Consider the following 11659-nt stretch of genomic DNA (forward strand, 5'->3'; position numbering starts at 1 on the left):
AGTCGTTACTTTCCCGCGCCTCTCACCAGAGTTACGCGTCGCCTTATACTCTGCTGTACGGCTTGAGTCGTCGTATTGCGAATCTGTCAGTCGAAAATGCGAGTCTTTATTATGATGGAAAGGTCATACGCTCTAAAGTCGCCAGAAGCTGTCTAATCGGTTTGACGATTCGCTACGTATGTTTGTTAGTGGTTGCATCCGAGGTTCAAATTCTACTCACGTGATCGACGCATGTCAGTACGGAGCGTCCCTCTTCCGGTTTAGTAAGCATGCTTTCTGGAAACGCGGTACATATTCTTCTCTTTCTCACCTCTCTAACATAGTAGCAACACCCGCTTCGGACCATGTGTCTCTAGCTTTCCCTCCCGCTTCGGACCACGTGTCCCTAGCTTTCTCCCGCTTCGGATCATGTGTCTCTAGCCTGATGGACATTCGAGTCCACCTGTATGTGGTGTCATCGATGGACCCTCTGCCCTTTCACAGGTCAATTGGGCCAAGAGCGCCTGTGCAGCATCTTTTTCACCGTTCATTTGGCTTCTAGCCGGCTAGCGGAGGCGAGGATAACTGATGCGTGGATGACCCAAAGCAATGATGAGTGCCCACGAGCATGAACGGACGCTAGGATTGATGGACGCGCCAGAAGACTTTGCTGTCATATAAATCTGCGGCGATGGACGCACACACAAAGCGGTATGCGTAGGAGCAGCACCGCTGGTGAAGTGGACATGTGAGCTGGCCAAGTGGCCGTAGTGTACCGGTAAGCTTTATGATTTGGGACATATACCCTCCCTTCTCAACATTGTACAACATCTATTTATCCTCTGCTCCGTCGCCGTCATCCAACCAGGCCGTCGGCACAGCTTCAATGACACTATCATGTCGCGCTGGCGGCCATATCTTGCGTATGGACAGTCCAACAGATCCAAGCAACTCCCGCCACTGGGATTCCGTACGGATCGAGCCGAAGTAACGCATGAGGTTGATGTCCATCATGACACCGTACAAGGAAGCATTTGTTGGTGGCAGCACCACTTCTACAAGAAGTATGCGCGACTTGCCACGTTCCATTGCAGGGATGGTGTTGCGCAGGATGGTGGCGCACTGGCTATCAGACCAGTCGTCGAGAACATGTCGGAACATGTACGCTCGAGCGCCTGTGTTGATAGATTTCATCAGCACAGCTCGGTAGACAGTCTTTGTAGTCTCACCTTTGATCGGCTGCTCGGTGGTGAAGAAGTTGTATGGCACGATATCCACGTTTTCGAGCTTCATGGCATTTTCTACGGTTTTGGGTAAGTCTTCCAACGCCATGCGACCGGTCAACGTTGGGATGTGTTTTCGAATGTCGTCGAGTACATGGCCGTAACCACCACCGCAGTCGACAAGCACTACCTCATCAACTTCAGCCGAGCCACCAAGCTCCTGCTCGAATGGGAACAAGTCCGCAAATCCCTTCTTGTAGTAGGCTCGTTCCACGGCAATGGTAGCGGCCATGGACTCATTGAACGCTTTCAACTGTGCAGGTCGTTGCTGTAACCACTGGAAATGTTCCATATCTGTATTGTTCGCGAACGAGAACATGGTCTTGTCTGAAGGGTCATCTCCCGGATTACGGTATGATATAGACTCGAGATAGTCAGGCAACCTCGCAATGCCGGGTAATACTCGCTGCGCCCTTGAAAGAAGGTTCCAAACTTAGCAGGAATGAATACAGCAAAGTGACAGTACCGGTGACATACATGGGCATAAGGTTACGGTTGAGAGGGTAGATGGATAATGCGTGGGACAGCACATTATGCTCATACGTCTCCTCGCCGGCTTCAGAGAAGATGCCATAGGTGACGAGAGCTCGCATCAACCGAGCCACAAGTCGTTCGTTGACTCCAGTCTCGGAGGCCAGCTGCGAGGAGGTCTTGCAACCCTCCCATGCTTTTAGGAGACCACACTTGTTCGCAGCGCATAGAGAGGCCTGCGATAGCGGCTGTAAGGCGAATCGCAGAGCTTCCTCTTCAGGGTCTGCTGTCGCCTGTGCAAGCTTTCGAGCGGCATGATTGAGCGCTGCACGACCTCCCTCGCTCAGGTCGCTTGCTGCTGTGGCGACTTGCTGGATAAGCTCCACAATGTAAGTTGAGGAAGACATTGTTAGTTGTTCACTGCACGAGTGACCCTGCCTTAGTATGTTGTGAAACAAAGGTCTTGACAACTCTGCGCGTCGCACGAGCGTGTCGGACTTTGTCCCGTGCGCGGAGAGAAACAGCACCCTGCGAAAGCCCCATCGTGGTTCGTAGCCATCACGACGTTACTAGCATCCCACGTGCACGGTCGCAAGCATCCACATGGTAATAGCCTGATCGGATAATACACGCCGATGATTGAAGGATCGAATCCGTGCCACACTTGGGCAGCTTTGAGGCCATATGGAGCAAAGATGGAGACCGGTATCACATTGAGACCAGCCATGTGCCGTATCACGTCGAGCGAAGCAAGCCTAGCGAAGTGCCGGCATCTCCGTTAACGTTAGTGCTACTGCAGTAGAGCTCCAAGAGCTGTGAGGTTGAAAGAGAGGATGCAAGCTTTGGGTAGGCCTACTGCCGGCCCCTGCCTTCCCGCAGGGGTGCCGTACCGAAAGCCATGGCGCAGGCTTAATCTGCTCGGCATTCTCCTGCCGTTGTCCCCGTCCCTTGTCCTCTGGCGGAAACCTTGTCTCCACCAGATTGCTTATCAGTTGACCGGAGCAACTGAATGGAGCTAGACGTGCAACTTATTGCATGTATGGAACCATGGTCTGCAACGCCCTCTCTAAACTCGAGTCAGATTGATGTGGTACGGCAGCCAATAACAAGGGGAAGATGGCACAGCGGCCTGTGGCATTGCTTCTTTGAGACGAGGACCCGCTCGATCGTTCGCGATGGCTATACAACCTTTGCTGTTCCAGAAGCACTTCTGCTCGGCATCCCGGCCGGCAACACGACCCTGTCGAGCCATCCCAAGTTCGCATGGTGGCATTGAGCTGCTGCAGGCGAGATCATCTCGTGGGTTGCGCGTGGAAGTGCGGATGCTGCTTCGGCTGGGCGAGTTCCTGCCACTAGTGGTACTCGGTTAGTCTCACGGACGGCTGCGATCATGTGTGCTCGAGCGGCAGCGTATTCTGACCTACATTTCTTTACTCCCCTCCTTCCTCGATCCGCGTCTCAGCATATCTCCGTACGTTCATTATCGCACTTCAAAATGGGATTCGGCATCGTCGAGCCAAAGTCTATTCGACATGGTCAAGTGCCGGGTACCGCAAGGTTAGTGGACAGAGTTGACACTACCGAAGCTGGACCCGATGGAAGGCCACTCAAGCATGGCAAAGGCAGAAACGCTCACATCGTGTTGGTACCGCAACCGTACGCACACTCTAAGCATTACCTATAACGAGAGTGGCGGCAAAGCTAAGAATCGTATCTACTGTCTTAGGTCAGATTCACCCAATGATCCATTGGTACGTGGACAATTTGCGGGAGGGACGCACAGCATATCTGACTGGGGCATGTAGAACTGGCCGCAATGGAAGAAGGAAATGACCTACCTGGCTATCTGCGTGTCTACAGCTCTAGGCGGTGCATTGGGCCCCATACTCTCACCAGTGCAAGGCGAGATCGCTCATCAGTATCATGTCAGTATTGAGGAGTCTGCATTGCCTGCGGGTTACGCCTTGATGACGGCTGGTAAGTACAGCGATTCGACACCTTACTTGTTCGCGTAAGACACGGCTGATCCGTCCACTTATCGAAATGTAGGTATAATGGCCTATGTTTCGCACGTCTGGGCTCGAAGCCTTGGCAAGCGAGGCATCTACATCATCAGCACTGCCATTCTGCTCGCCACCTCTATCTGGACGACTCAAGTTACAACTTTCAACGGCCTGCTTGCTGCGAGGACTGTCCAGGGTTTGGGCAACGGCGCGTATGAAAGCATTGCGGTTTCAACGATCGGTGACCTGTTCTTCGTATGTATTGCTCTACCATGTATCGATCTGGTGTGCTGATGAAATTCTATAGGTGCATGAGAGAGGCAAGCGCATCGTAATGTTCAATATTGCAACACTTGGTAAGCAGAACAATACTCTTTCCCGTTTGGGATGTCTGGGACACATCTGACCTTCCTACGCATCGTGCTGTAGGCATGGCGAACCTCGCACCAATAGCTGGGGGCGTCATATCGCAGAAATATGGCTGGAAAACGCAGTTCACCATCATCTCGGCCTTCACGGCGGTCGCTCTAGTGCTTATTTTGGTCGCTGTTCCGGAGCACGGCAACTACTACCGCCCATCGATCTTCGAGACCGACACCGCGGCTGGCGGAGATGCCGCAGTTGCTGCAGTCGAGGATGACAAGAAGACGCCAGAAGAGCACACTATGGAAGCTCCAGTTGCAGAAGATGCACGACCGAAAGACGAACATGTAGAGACATACCTGCAGCAGCTGCGGCCGATCACGCTACCGTCGAAGAGGCCGAACCTACTGGCACTGATGCTTCGTCCGTTCATCTGCTTTATGTATCCGGCTGTCTTTTGGGGATTTTCAGTCGGCGGTCTTTGGAGCGCATGGGTAAGTCGGCAGCCAGCTTATCGAAGATTTACAGATACTGACTGTGCACAGACTGTTGGTATGTCCATCGTCGAGGCTCAGATCTTCGCTGGTCCGCCAAATCTGTTCTCACCAGTCAAGCTTGGCTACCTCTTCGGTGAGAGTATACCTGCCGCTCGTGCCAGGCTCCTACTGACAGACAACACGATAGTATTCCCATTCGTCTTCATCGTCATTGGCTGCATTGTCGGCTTCCTACTAAGCGATTGGTTTCCTAAGTGGGCCGCAAAACGCAACAACGGCATTTTCGAGCCTGAGTTCCGTCTTATCCTACTGATTCCGGTTCTACTAGTTGGCATTCCCGGCATCTTCGGTTTCGGAACGTACGCATCAGGACGCCACGTACACTGGGCCGCAGCGAGCGCGCTTCAAGGTCTGATCGGCTTTGCTAGCATCCTCGCGGCTGGTGTCTCCTTCAACTACGTCCTCGACTGCCACCGCGCTCAGAGTGTGGAGGTAACGGTCGCGCTTATCATGCTGCGCAACTTCTTCTGGTTCGGCTCTAGTTACTTCCTTCCAACTTGGCTGGCCAGCGCGGGCGTTTCGACTGTGTGGTACATTGTCGGGGGTCTGCAGTTGGGCATCACTTTGCTTTCGATCTTGGTCTACATCTATGGCAAGGTCATGCGTGAAGCCGTGAACCGATACGCTCCTACCAGCTGAGCTTCGCTTAGGATGACAGTGCGGAGGTAGCGACTTCGGGACGGTAGATTTTAGGCTGATTGAGCACGCTTCGTACATACTCCTAGATAGATTTGGTGGGGCTTCGTCTGCTAAACACGAGAACTTTCAGTCCATAGTCTAGAGTACTCTCGCAAGTCTGCAGGCCATCGTTCTAGCGCAGAAGGCCTTTCGAGCTGACGGAAGTGGTACGGAAGCACATCCGACCTAGCGCATCCTCCACGGACACCGCCATGATTGCACGACTCGCATTGCCTGTTTGGCGCAAATGCTGATATGACCGGTGGGACTGCGATCCCGAAGCCACAGTAGCTTCAATCTAAGCAAGCCTCTCCAAGCTTTGTTTTCCTGGGCATGCCAGCCGTGCTCATGCGTGATTTGCTGATCTCCTGCGTTACACTTATAAAGCAGAACGCCACCAGAGACACGCCGGCTGATAAGCTGCCGCGGAAGTGTGTCGGGTGCCGTTCAAATGCCTGCTAGACCCGCAGCCGATACAATTTTGGCTTCACATGGCTCGTAATGGAGATGTAGCCGATCGCGAGGGCCCCGAGTGTTCGAACAGGGGCGAGAGATTGCCAGAGTCATGTCATGGACTACTGTTCTCACTATCATCTGAGGCCGGACGTGCACGAGCGGCACTTTCCCACCTCCATGTAGACTGTGCGCATCTATCACCTGCAAGGCTGCAACAGATCGTCAGTGCGACGGCTGAGACGAACAGGGACCATGTGTGTCGTCGAAACCTGACGCCGCAATCGTTGCTGTCTCCCCTCGTTCCTGCAGAGGTGCAGTGCCGAACAGATATGTGTGCTCGAACCAGCGGCCTACAGTCCGTGTTGGCAGACTGTATCACTCACTTGTCGATATCGTTTGTTGTAACATTAACTACGAGTCGAGCTCCTTGAAGTCGTTCGTCTCGATACTCAATCTGAACAAAGTCACAAGGCCGTTGCAATGAACAACAACGCTGTCACCAATGTCAACAAAGGTCCGAGTTTTCTGACGTCTCTCTGGGTTTCAAGCGGCATTGCGATCTCGATGGTCATCGCTCGGCTTATCGTGCGAGTACGGTTCCTCCGCTACCATGGTCCCGATGACTACTTCATCGCTGCCTCGCTCGTACGTCGTCGTTGGAGATTGCTTCAGCAGAGACGCTGAAACCGTTGACTGATCGATCAAAAGGTTGTTGGCGTGGTCGGCGTCTGCTTAGACACGGTCTCCGTACGACATGGACTTGGTCGACATGAAGCATTCCTCACGCTCGACCAGATCGTGCAGGCGACGAAGTACAACTTCATAGCCATCCCTTTCAATCTGATGTCCAGCGCGCTAGCGAAGTGCTCCGTCTGCTTCTTCCTGATCCACGTCAACCAGAGCAAGCTGGCAGGGCGTTTACTGCTGGCGGCAAGCATACTGTTGGTCGTGTTCAGCACAGTGACCATCGCAGTCCTCTTTGGCCAATGTACACCACCACAAGCCCTGTGGAACCCCGAGGTACGGGCGACGGGCAATTGCATCAATCCCAGCATCAACGCAGGCGTAGGCTTAGCACAGGCAGGTGAGAGATACGCATGCCAGTTGGGGTGGAAAGGAGATTTCGGCTGACTCACCCGCGCAGCATTTTTCGTCGTCGCTGACCTGTGCTTTGCCTTCTTCCCCCTGACGTTCCTTTGGACTCTGCAAATGAACAGGCGGACCAAGTTTGCTCTTGCGGTGGTACTTAGCCTCGGCGTTATGCAAGTTCCCCTTTCGCCCGTCGCAGTAACGTCTCGCTGACGCCCACAGCAGCGCTGCAGCTTTTGGCATTGTGAGATGCGTCGAACTGCGGGAGATCGCCTCACGGTCGGACATATTGTGTAAGTGGAGCTTCAGAGCCTTAAGGGGCACAGGACCGAAGCTGACGAATATGCGCAGTCAGCACGGTCGACTTAGGGATATGGTCGATGTAAGTCTGCTAGAAGCGTATGGTACGTGCCTAGGAGAGCATCTTCTTTGCTGACTTGCAAATCAGTCTGGAAGGCAACATTACGATCATTGTAAGCGATCAGCACGTCCTTTTGCGATCACCTTGGACATTGCTGACGTCTTACCTATCAACTGCAGGCAGCATGCATCCCACCGCTCTACTCCGTCTTCCGCTGGGCTCTTGGTACCGAGCGAAGTAATGGCTCAGCTCCACGTGCCGCCACCTACCGTGGTTCCGGATATGTCAACTTCGCCTCCAAGAATTTCGGAGACGTCGACAAACTCAATGAACCTGTCCAGCTCTCCACGTTATCACACCCTGACAAGGATCCAAAGACGGCTGAAGTCACGCAGGAAGCCTCACCGGTCGGGGATGAGGAGTCATTGAATCAGACTGGCAGCGAGACGGACCTGTACACCGGTCCAACAGAGGTCGAGAAGCCTCAAGATTCAACTCTGAGCAATCGAATAAAAAGGGTTCGGGGATCTCAGCATGGCATCATGCGGACGACGGAGGTTTCTGTAAGTCATTCGCGGCAGGAGCAGAAGGAGCAAGAGGATGAACGCTTGAGGCTGGAGCGTCGGTTATTCTCCTAGAAGGATGGGAGATGGTGTTCGCCCGGCATCTCTGTACTGGTACAGGAGTTGGTCGGCGCTTGGAGGGTCGAGCGTAAGGTTGGGTTGGGGAGGAGTCCGCGTGTCTCTGCAATGGGTTTGAGGACGGCATTGGGACAAGGTACATCACATGTCCGTAGTGTTCCATGGCCAAATGTCGCCCACACCCAAGGTATTGTGCTGGATAGCCAAACAGCAATTCCCAGCGCACCGATGCCAAGCGAACATCCAAGTCCGAAGGTCTGCTGCAGGCCGTCCAGGGTGCACGCCAAGCCGCCTGGTGTCACCACGGCTACGACATCTGCTAGAGACAAACGATTCGATGGTCCTATGTTCCACCTCCAGGACATAACCTGGTTTTGGAGCCCCAAAAAACCACATCGGTATTCATCCTTAAGGTACCTCAAATTGATCCAGAATTTGGTGCGGAAAAAGCAGGGTAGAAGCTCATTACGCAACACGTGGTAATCACGGGTGACGGCAGGTTGCGGATGAGGTACTCTGAACTTGTCGTCGGTCCAGCTGGCAGTATCTGGAACCTCAGGATACATCGCATAGACCGATTTCTAACCAGTAGCTCCGGCGGCACGTCGAGCAAGGGTTTCATAGCAATCTGCAGTCTTGCTGGATTCCGAGGGCTTCCACGTCTCATCCGAATAGCCTGCCGTGAACTGCTTGCGGAATGTTGAAGTACAGTGCAGTCTTGCTCGATCCGGAGATACCGGGCACTCGGGTGAATTGCCTGCTGCAAAGCATTTTCAAAGGTGTCGACTTGAAGTGTACTTTAACTGTGGATTAAGTATTCAATGTTCGCAGGGCTGGTCGACAATCGGACGTGGGCTGGTGATGGGTTTCACACTACAGTGCGAGCACGCAGTCAGTGAACGTCATATCGTAAGCGTAGAGCAGACACGGAGCGCTTACTAACACGAACTAGCCCCAACCGTAACAGAAAGTCAGCGACACCTGAATACGGCAGGCACGATCAATGCGTGTATGATGCGCATAGGTAACGATACGCAAGTCTGTTGCAGCACTATAGTAAGTAATTGACCGAACCTCGCAGTGTGTGCAGCGAGCGCAAAAGCCGCGAAGGTCGTGAGTATCGTTACCCTTGTTGCCGCATCATGGATCTTCCACCAGAAAGTGATAGTCTCGACGCCAGCAAATGGCAACAGCAGATCCCGGTTCAGACGCCAACGCTTGAAATCATCCTTCACCCTCCCTCCTACCTGCAGTCGCCATGCCGGGTCCGCCGTCCGTCGGGCGCAAAGAGTGGGTATCATATCATGTTCGTGAAGCGAACTGTTACGTCATGTTCAAGCACCGGAACGCTTCCGCATCATCAATTAGCGCTCAGTTCGGCGGGATTGGCGGGAGTGCCATCAGGCGTGGGAGTAGAAGGCTTCTCCTTCTCGTCCACACCCTGGCCTCGGCACAGAGGGCACGAGTTTCGTCCTTGTGTGAGCCACTGCAATACATTGTTAGCTATAAGCTTGTCCGCGGGAGAGGATGTGCTTCGGCTTTGCCACTTACCTGATCAATGCACTCCTTGTGAAACAAATGCTTGCACTTGACCAGCTTGCGGCACACCTCCGCTACCTCGAAGTCGCACAAGCAAACCAGGCAGCGCTGGCCGCTTTCCAGCTTAACGCGGTCGTCGCCTTCTGATGCTACAGCCATAAGCGTGCCTGTTGCGACCTCTTCCGCTACTTTGCTGTCTGCAGATCCAGTACCCGGCACGCCCTCCGCCGGCCTCTTAAAGAGGATGATATTGTAGACACCGCCAGCACTCTCTACATCCTCCTCACTTGCCACCGGCGCTTTCGCAGGGCCAAGCAGTGCCGAAAGCAGCATCATGTCCTCGTACGTCGGGTTTTCCGTGAACAGGCTCGGCGTGGTGAGGATCGGGTGGTTCTCCGGATACGAGCCGCCAAGTACATAGATGATCCAGCTCCGGCTATCACTGTTACTCGGTCGACCTTCCGTGTTGGTGTTCGAAGCTGACGTATCGGTAGCATTTGAGGTGCTTGTTCGTGAGAGTGGTGGCAGATTGTCCGGCTCTACCACACCATTTCGGCGCGGATGGCCAGATGAGAAGCGTGGGTAGTGGATATTTGGCGCTGTGTCGGAGCGTCTGTGTGCGTTGAGGCGAAAGAGACCTGCGTCATCGCCCGCTGAGAGGAGATTGGTGGCTGAATGAGTGGAGTGGAGGGATGATGTCTCCTCAGTATGCGAGCTCAGAGGGCTTGCCGCGGATGCTCGGTGGATTGCGCTATTCCTCCGCGAGTCCACACCGAAGTCACGCACGCTGTTCGCAATGAACGATGCGGGCCGTGAGTGACTCGGCGTGCCTGTCCGGCTCGAGATTCTGCTAAGTTCTGGACTTGGACTGGCTGGCGTTGCCGGCGGTGGCCTCGGCTCGAGATTTGATGAGCTCGCAATGCTCCAAGGTCTCTCCCGTCTCCTATCCGGCGAGCGGTGGTCACGCTGATCGTCCAAGCGGTCGTTGATCCTACTACGGCTCATGCTGAATGCACCCATACTCGCGCGCCTGCGGTGTCTGAACGACGTCCCGTTCTGCGGCGGGCGCAGTATTGAATCGATACTATCATGCGCATGTTCGCCAAGCGCCTCTGCAGGTAGCGGGCTCGGGAAGTTGCCTAGAGCGTCAATGAATGGTGGTAGGTCGTCGGCTGCTGAGCCTGGTCCTGTGCTCGAGTTTGGATTGATGGACCTGATGCCTACTATAATGATGGGTACCATCCGCCCTTCCGAGCCTGCTGCGTCGGCTGCTTCACTCGGGTCGCCTAAGCCGGTGCTTAGTGGTGTCGGGCTATTACTCCCAGCCGGACCGAAGCGGAACATGCGGAAAAAGTTGAGCGGTCCTTCCTGTGTTGGGCTATCACTGTCGTTCTCCCTCCCTTGCCGTAATGCTGACGCTATGCGACCATTCTGTAGCGCTCTGAGGAACCCATCAAAGCTGCCATCTTCTCCGCCACCACCAAGATCACCCATCCCTGCACTGCTTGTAAGACTTCTAGCCTCACTAAGCGCTTGATGGTCATCCCCAATGAGTGTGGCTGCTGTAGCCGCCGCTGCCACTGAAAGTAGGCGACTAAGCATTGCAGCCTGATCTTCGTGTGCTGCTCTTGTCGAACTTGGCGCTGGCGATCTTCGTCGCCGGAATGATGATGTGATGGTTCTTAGTGGTCTGTGCGATCTAAGCGCGTTAAACGAGGCAGCTGCTTGCGCTCGCCGGCTCGAGTTTGAGCGAGCGAGTGGCTCTGGCTGATCTGATGGAATGAAAGCTTCGTCGTCGAATGTGGAGCTGACGTCGATGGGTGGAAGTCGAGGCGGATAATAGTCGGCGCCATCGCGATTCATTCCCGCGCGAACGTACGATGTGCGGTGTTGCAGCAGTCCAAGCGCCGGTCTTGCTTCGCTCATCGGTCTGCGTATGCTATCGTTCCGGGCTAAGAGGTTCCGCACTCGTGTCGCTGTACGTCGTAAGCCGGCAGGCTGGGCGGAGTGGGTAGGCTGAGCGCTGGTCGAGGCTTCTACGCCAGCACGTGATGTTGGTCGGAGTAGCTGGGATAGCCTGTTTGTGCTGTTGGCTCGTACCCGCGGCCGCGGCCTCGCGCTGCCATGCTCTCCTCGCAGTAAGCCGTCCTCTTCCACCGTTGAGTGCCTGATGGACTGGCGCAAGATGGACCTCCTGTTCTCCCTGTTCGCCTCCGAAGTTCGCTCCGGCTGCGATGTA

At 54.4% G+C, this 11659-nt stretch overlaps 6 protein-coding genes across 6 annotated transcripts; 2 read left to right on the forward strand and 4 right to left on the reverse strand.

Moving 5' to 3' along the window:
* Window positions 1-310: 310 nt before the first annotated feature.
* Window positions 311-2539, reverse strand: BAUCODRAFT_114210 (uncharacterized protein). The gene is made up of 3 exons (XM_007681531.1): window positions 1740-2539; window positions 1209-1675; window positions 311-1154 (listed from the first exon to the last, which is right to left on the reverse strand). Exons 1-3 carry the CDS (start codon window positions 2138-2140, stop codon window positions 811-813), a joined length of 1212 nt encoding a protein of 403 aa, XP_007679721.1. The 5' UTR covers window positions 2141-2539; the 3' UTR covers window positions 311-810.
* Window positions 2540-3228: 689 nt separating this feature from the next.
* BAUCODRAFT_76266 (uncharacterized protein) lies at window positions 3229-5295 on the forward strand (the record flags this gene model as incomplete). The annotated part of the gene is made up of 8 exons (XM_007681199.1): window positions 3229-3389; window positions 3460-3484; window positions 3539-3710; window positions 3783-3991; window positions 4044-4092; window positions 4166-4593; window positions 4645-4729; window positions 4784-5295. 8 exons carry the CDS (start codon window positions 3229-3231, stop codon window positions 5293-5295), a joined length of 1641 nt encoding a protein of 546 aa, XP_007679389.1.
* Window positions 5296-6270: 975 nt separating this feature from the next.
* On the forward strand, window positions 6271-7092 carry BAUCODRAFT_75567 (uncharacterized protein; the record flags this gene model as incomplete). The annotated part of the gene is made up of 3 exons (XM_007681160.1): window positions 6271-6435; window positions 6499-6874; window positions 6935-7092. 3 exons carry the CDS (start codon window positions 6271-6273, stop codon window positions 7090-7092), a joined length of 699 nt encoding a protein of 232 aa, XP_007679350.1.
* Window positions 7093-7607: 515 nt separating this feature from the next.
* BAUCODRAFT_250861 (uncharacterized protein) lies at window positions 7608-8877 on the reverse strand. Its single transcript, XM_007681532.1, has 2 exons — window positions 8821-8877; window positions 7608-8754 (listed from the first exon to the last, which is right to left on the reverse strand). The coding sequence occupies exon 2, from the start codon at window positions 8445-8447 to the stop codon at window positions 7875-7877; it is 573 nt and encodes a 190-aa protein (XP_007679722.1). The 5' UTR covers window positions 8448-8754; window positions 8821-8877; the 3' UTR covers window positions 7608-7874.
* A 364-nt stretch (window positions 8878-9241) lies between these two features.
* Window positions 9242-9756, reverse strand: BAUCODRAFT_76082 (uncharacterized protein; the record flags this gene model as incomplete). The annotated part of the gene is made up of 3 exons (XM_007681190.1): window positions 9242-9367; window positions 9433-9597; window positions 9640-9756. The coding sequence occupies 3 exons, from the start codon at window positions 9754-9756 to the stop codon at window positions 9242-9244; spliced, it is 408 nt and encodes a 135-aa protein (XP_007679380.1).
* A 681-nt stretch (window positions 9757-10437) lies between these two features.
* BAUCODRAFT_76088 (uncharacterized protein) lies at window positions 10438-11022 on the reverse strand (the record flags this gene model as incomplete). The annotated part of the gene is made up of 1 exon (XM_007681191.1): window positions 10438-11022. A coding segment is annotated over one exon (585 nt), but the record flags the coding sequence as incomplete, so codon positions are not given.
* Between the last annotated feature and the right edge of the window lie 637 nt (window positions 11023-11659).

This window comes from Baudoinia panamericana (genome assembly GCF_000338955.1).
Source record: "Baudoinia panamericana UAMH 10762 unplaced genomic scaffold BAUCOscaffold_11, whole genome shotgun sequence".
NCBI classification, from domain to species: domain Eukaryota; kingdom Fungi; phylum Ascomycota; class Dothideomycetes; order Mycosphaerellales; family Teratosphaeriaceae; genus Baudoinia; species Baudoinia panamericana.

Excerpts from the sequence above, each read along its gene's own strand:
- BAUCODRAFT_114210 (XM_007681531.1), bottom strand. The coding sequence starts at position 2,140 with ATGTCTTCCTCAACTTACATTGTGGAGCTTATCCAGCAAGTCGCCACA. Across the intron at positions 1,676-1,739 it reads AACCGTAACCTTATGCCCAT|GGCGCAGCGAGTATTACCCG; the intron begins GTATGTCACCGG and ends CCTTCTTTCAAG. Across the intron at positions 1,155-1,208 it reads CACCGAGCAGCCGATCAAAG|GCGCTCGAGCGTACATGTTC; the intron begins GTGAGACTACAA and ends CTATCAACACAG.
- BAUCODRAFT_250861 (XM_007681532.1), bottom strand. The coding sequence starts at position 8,447 with ATGTATCCTGAGGTTCCAGATACTGCCAGCTGGACCGACGACAAGTTC.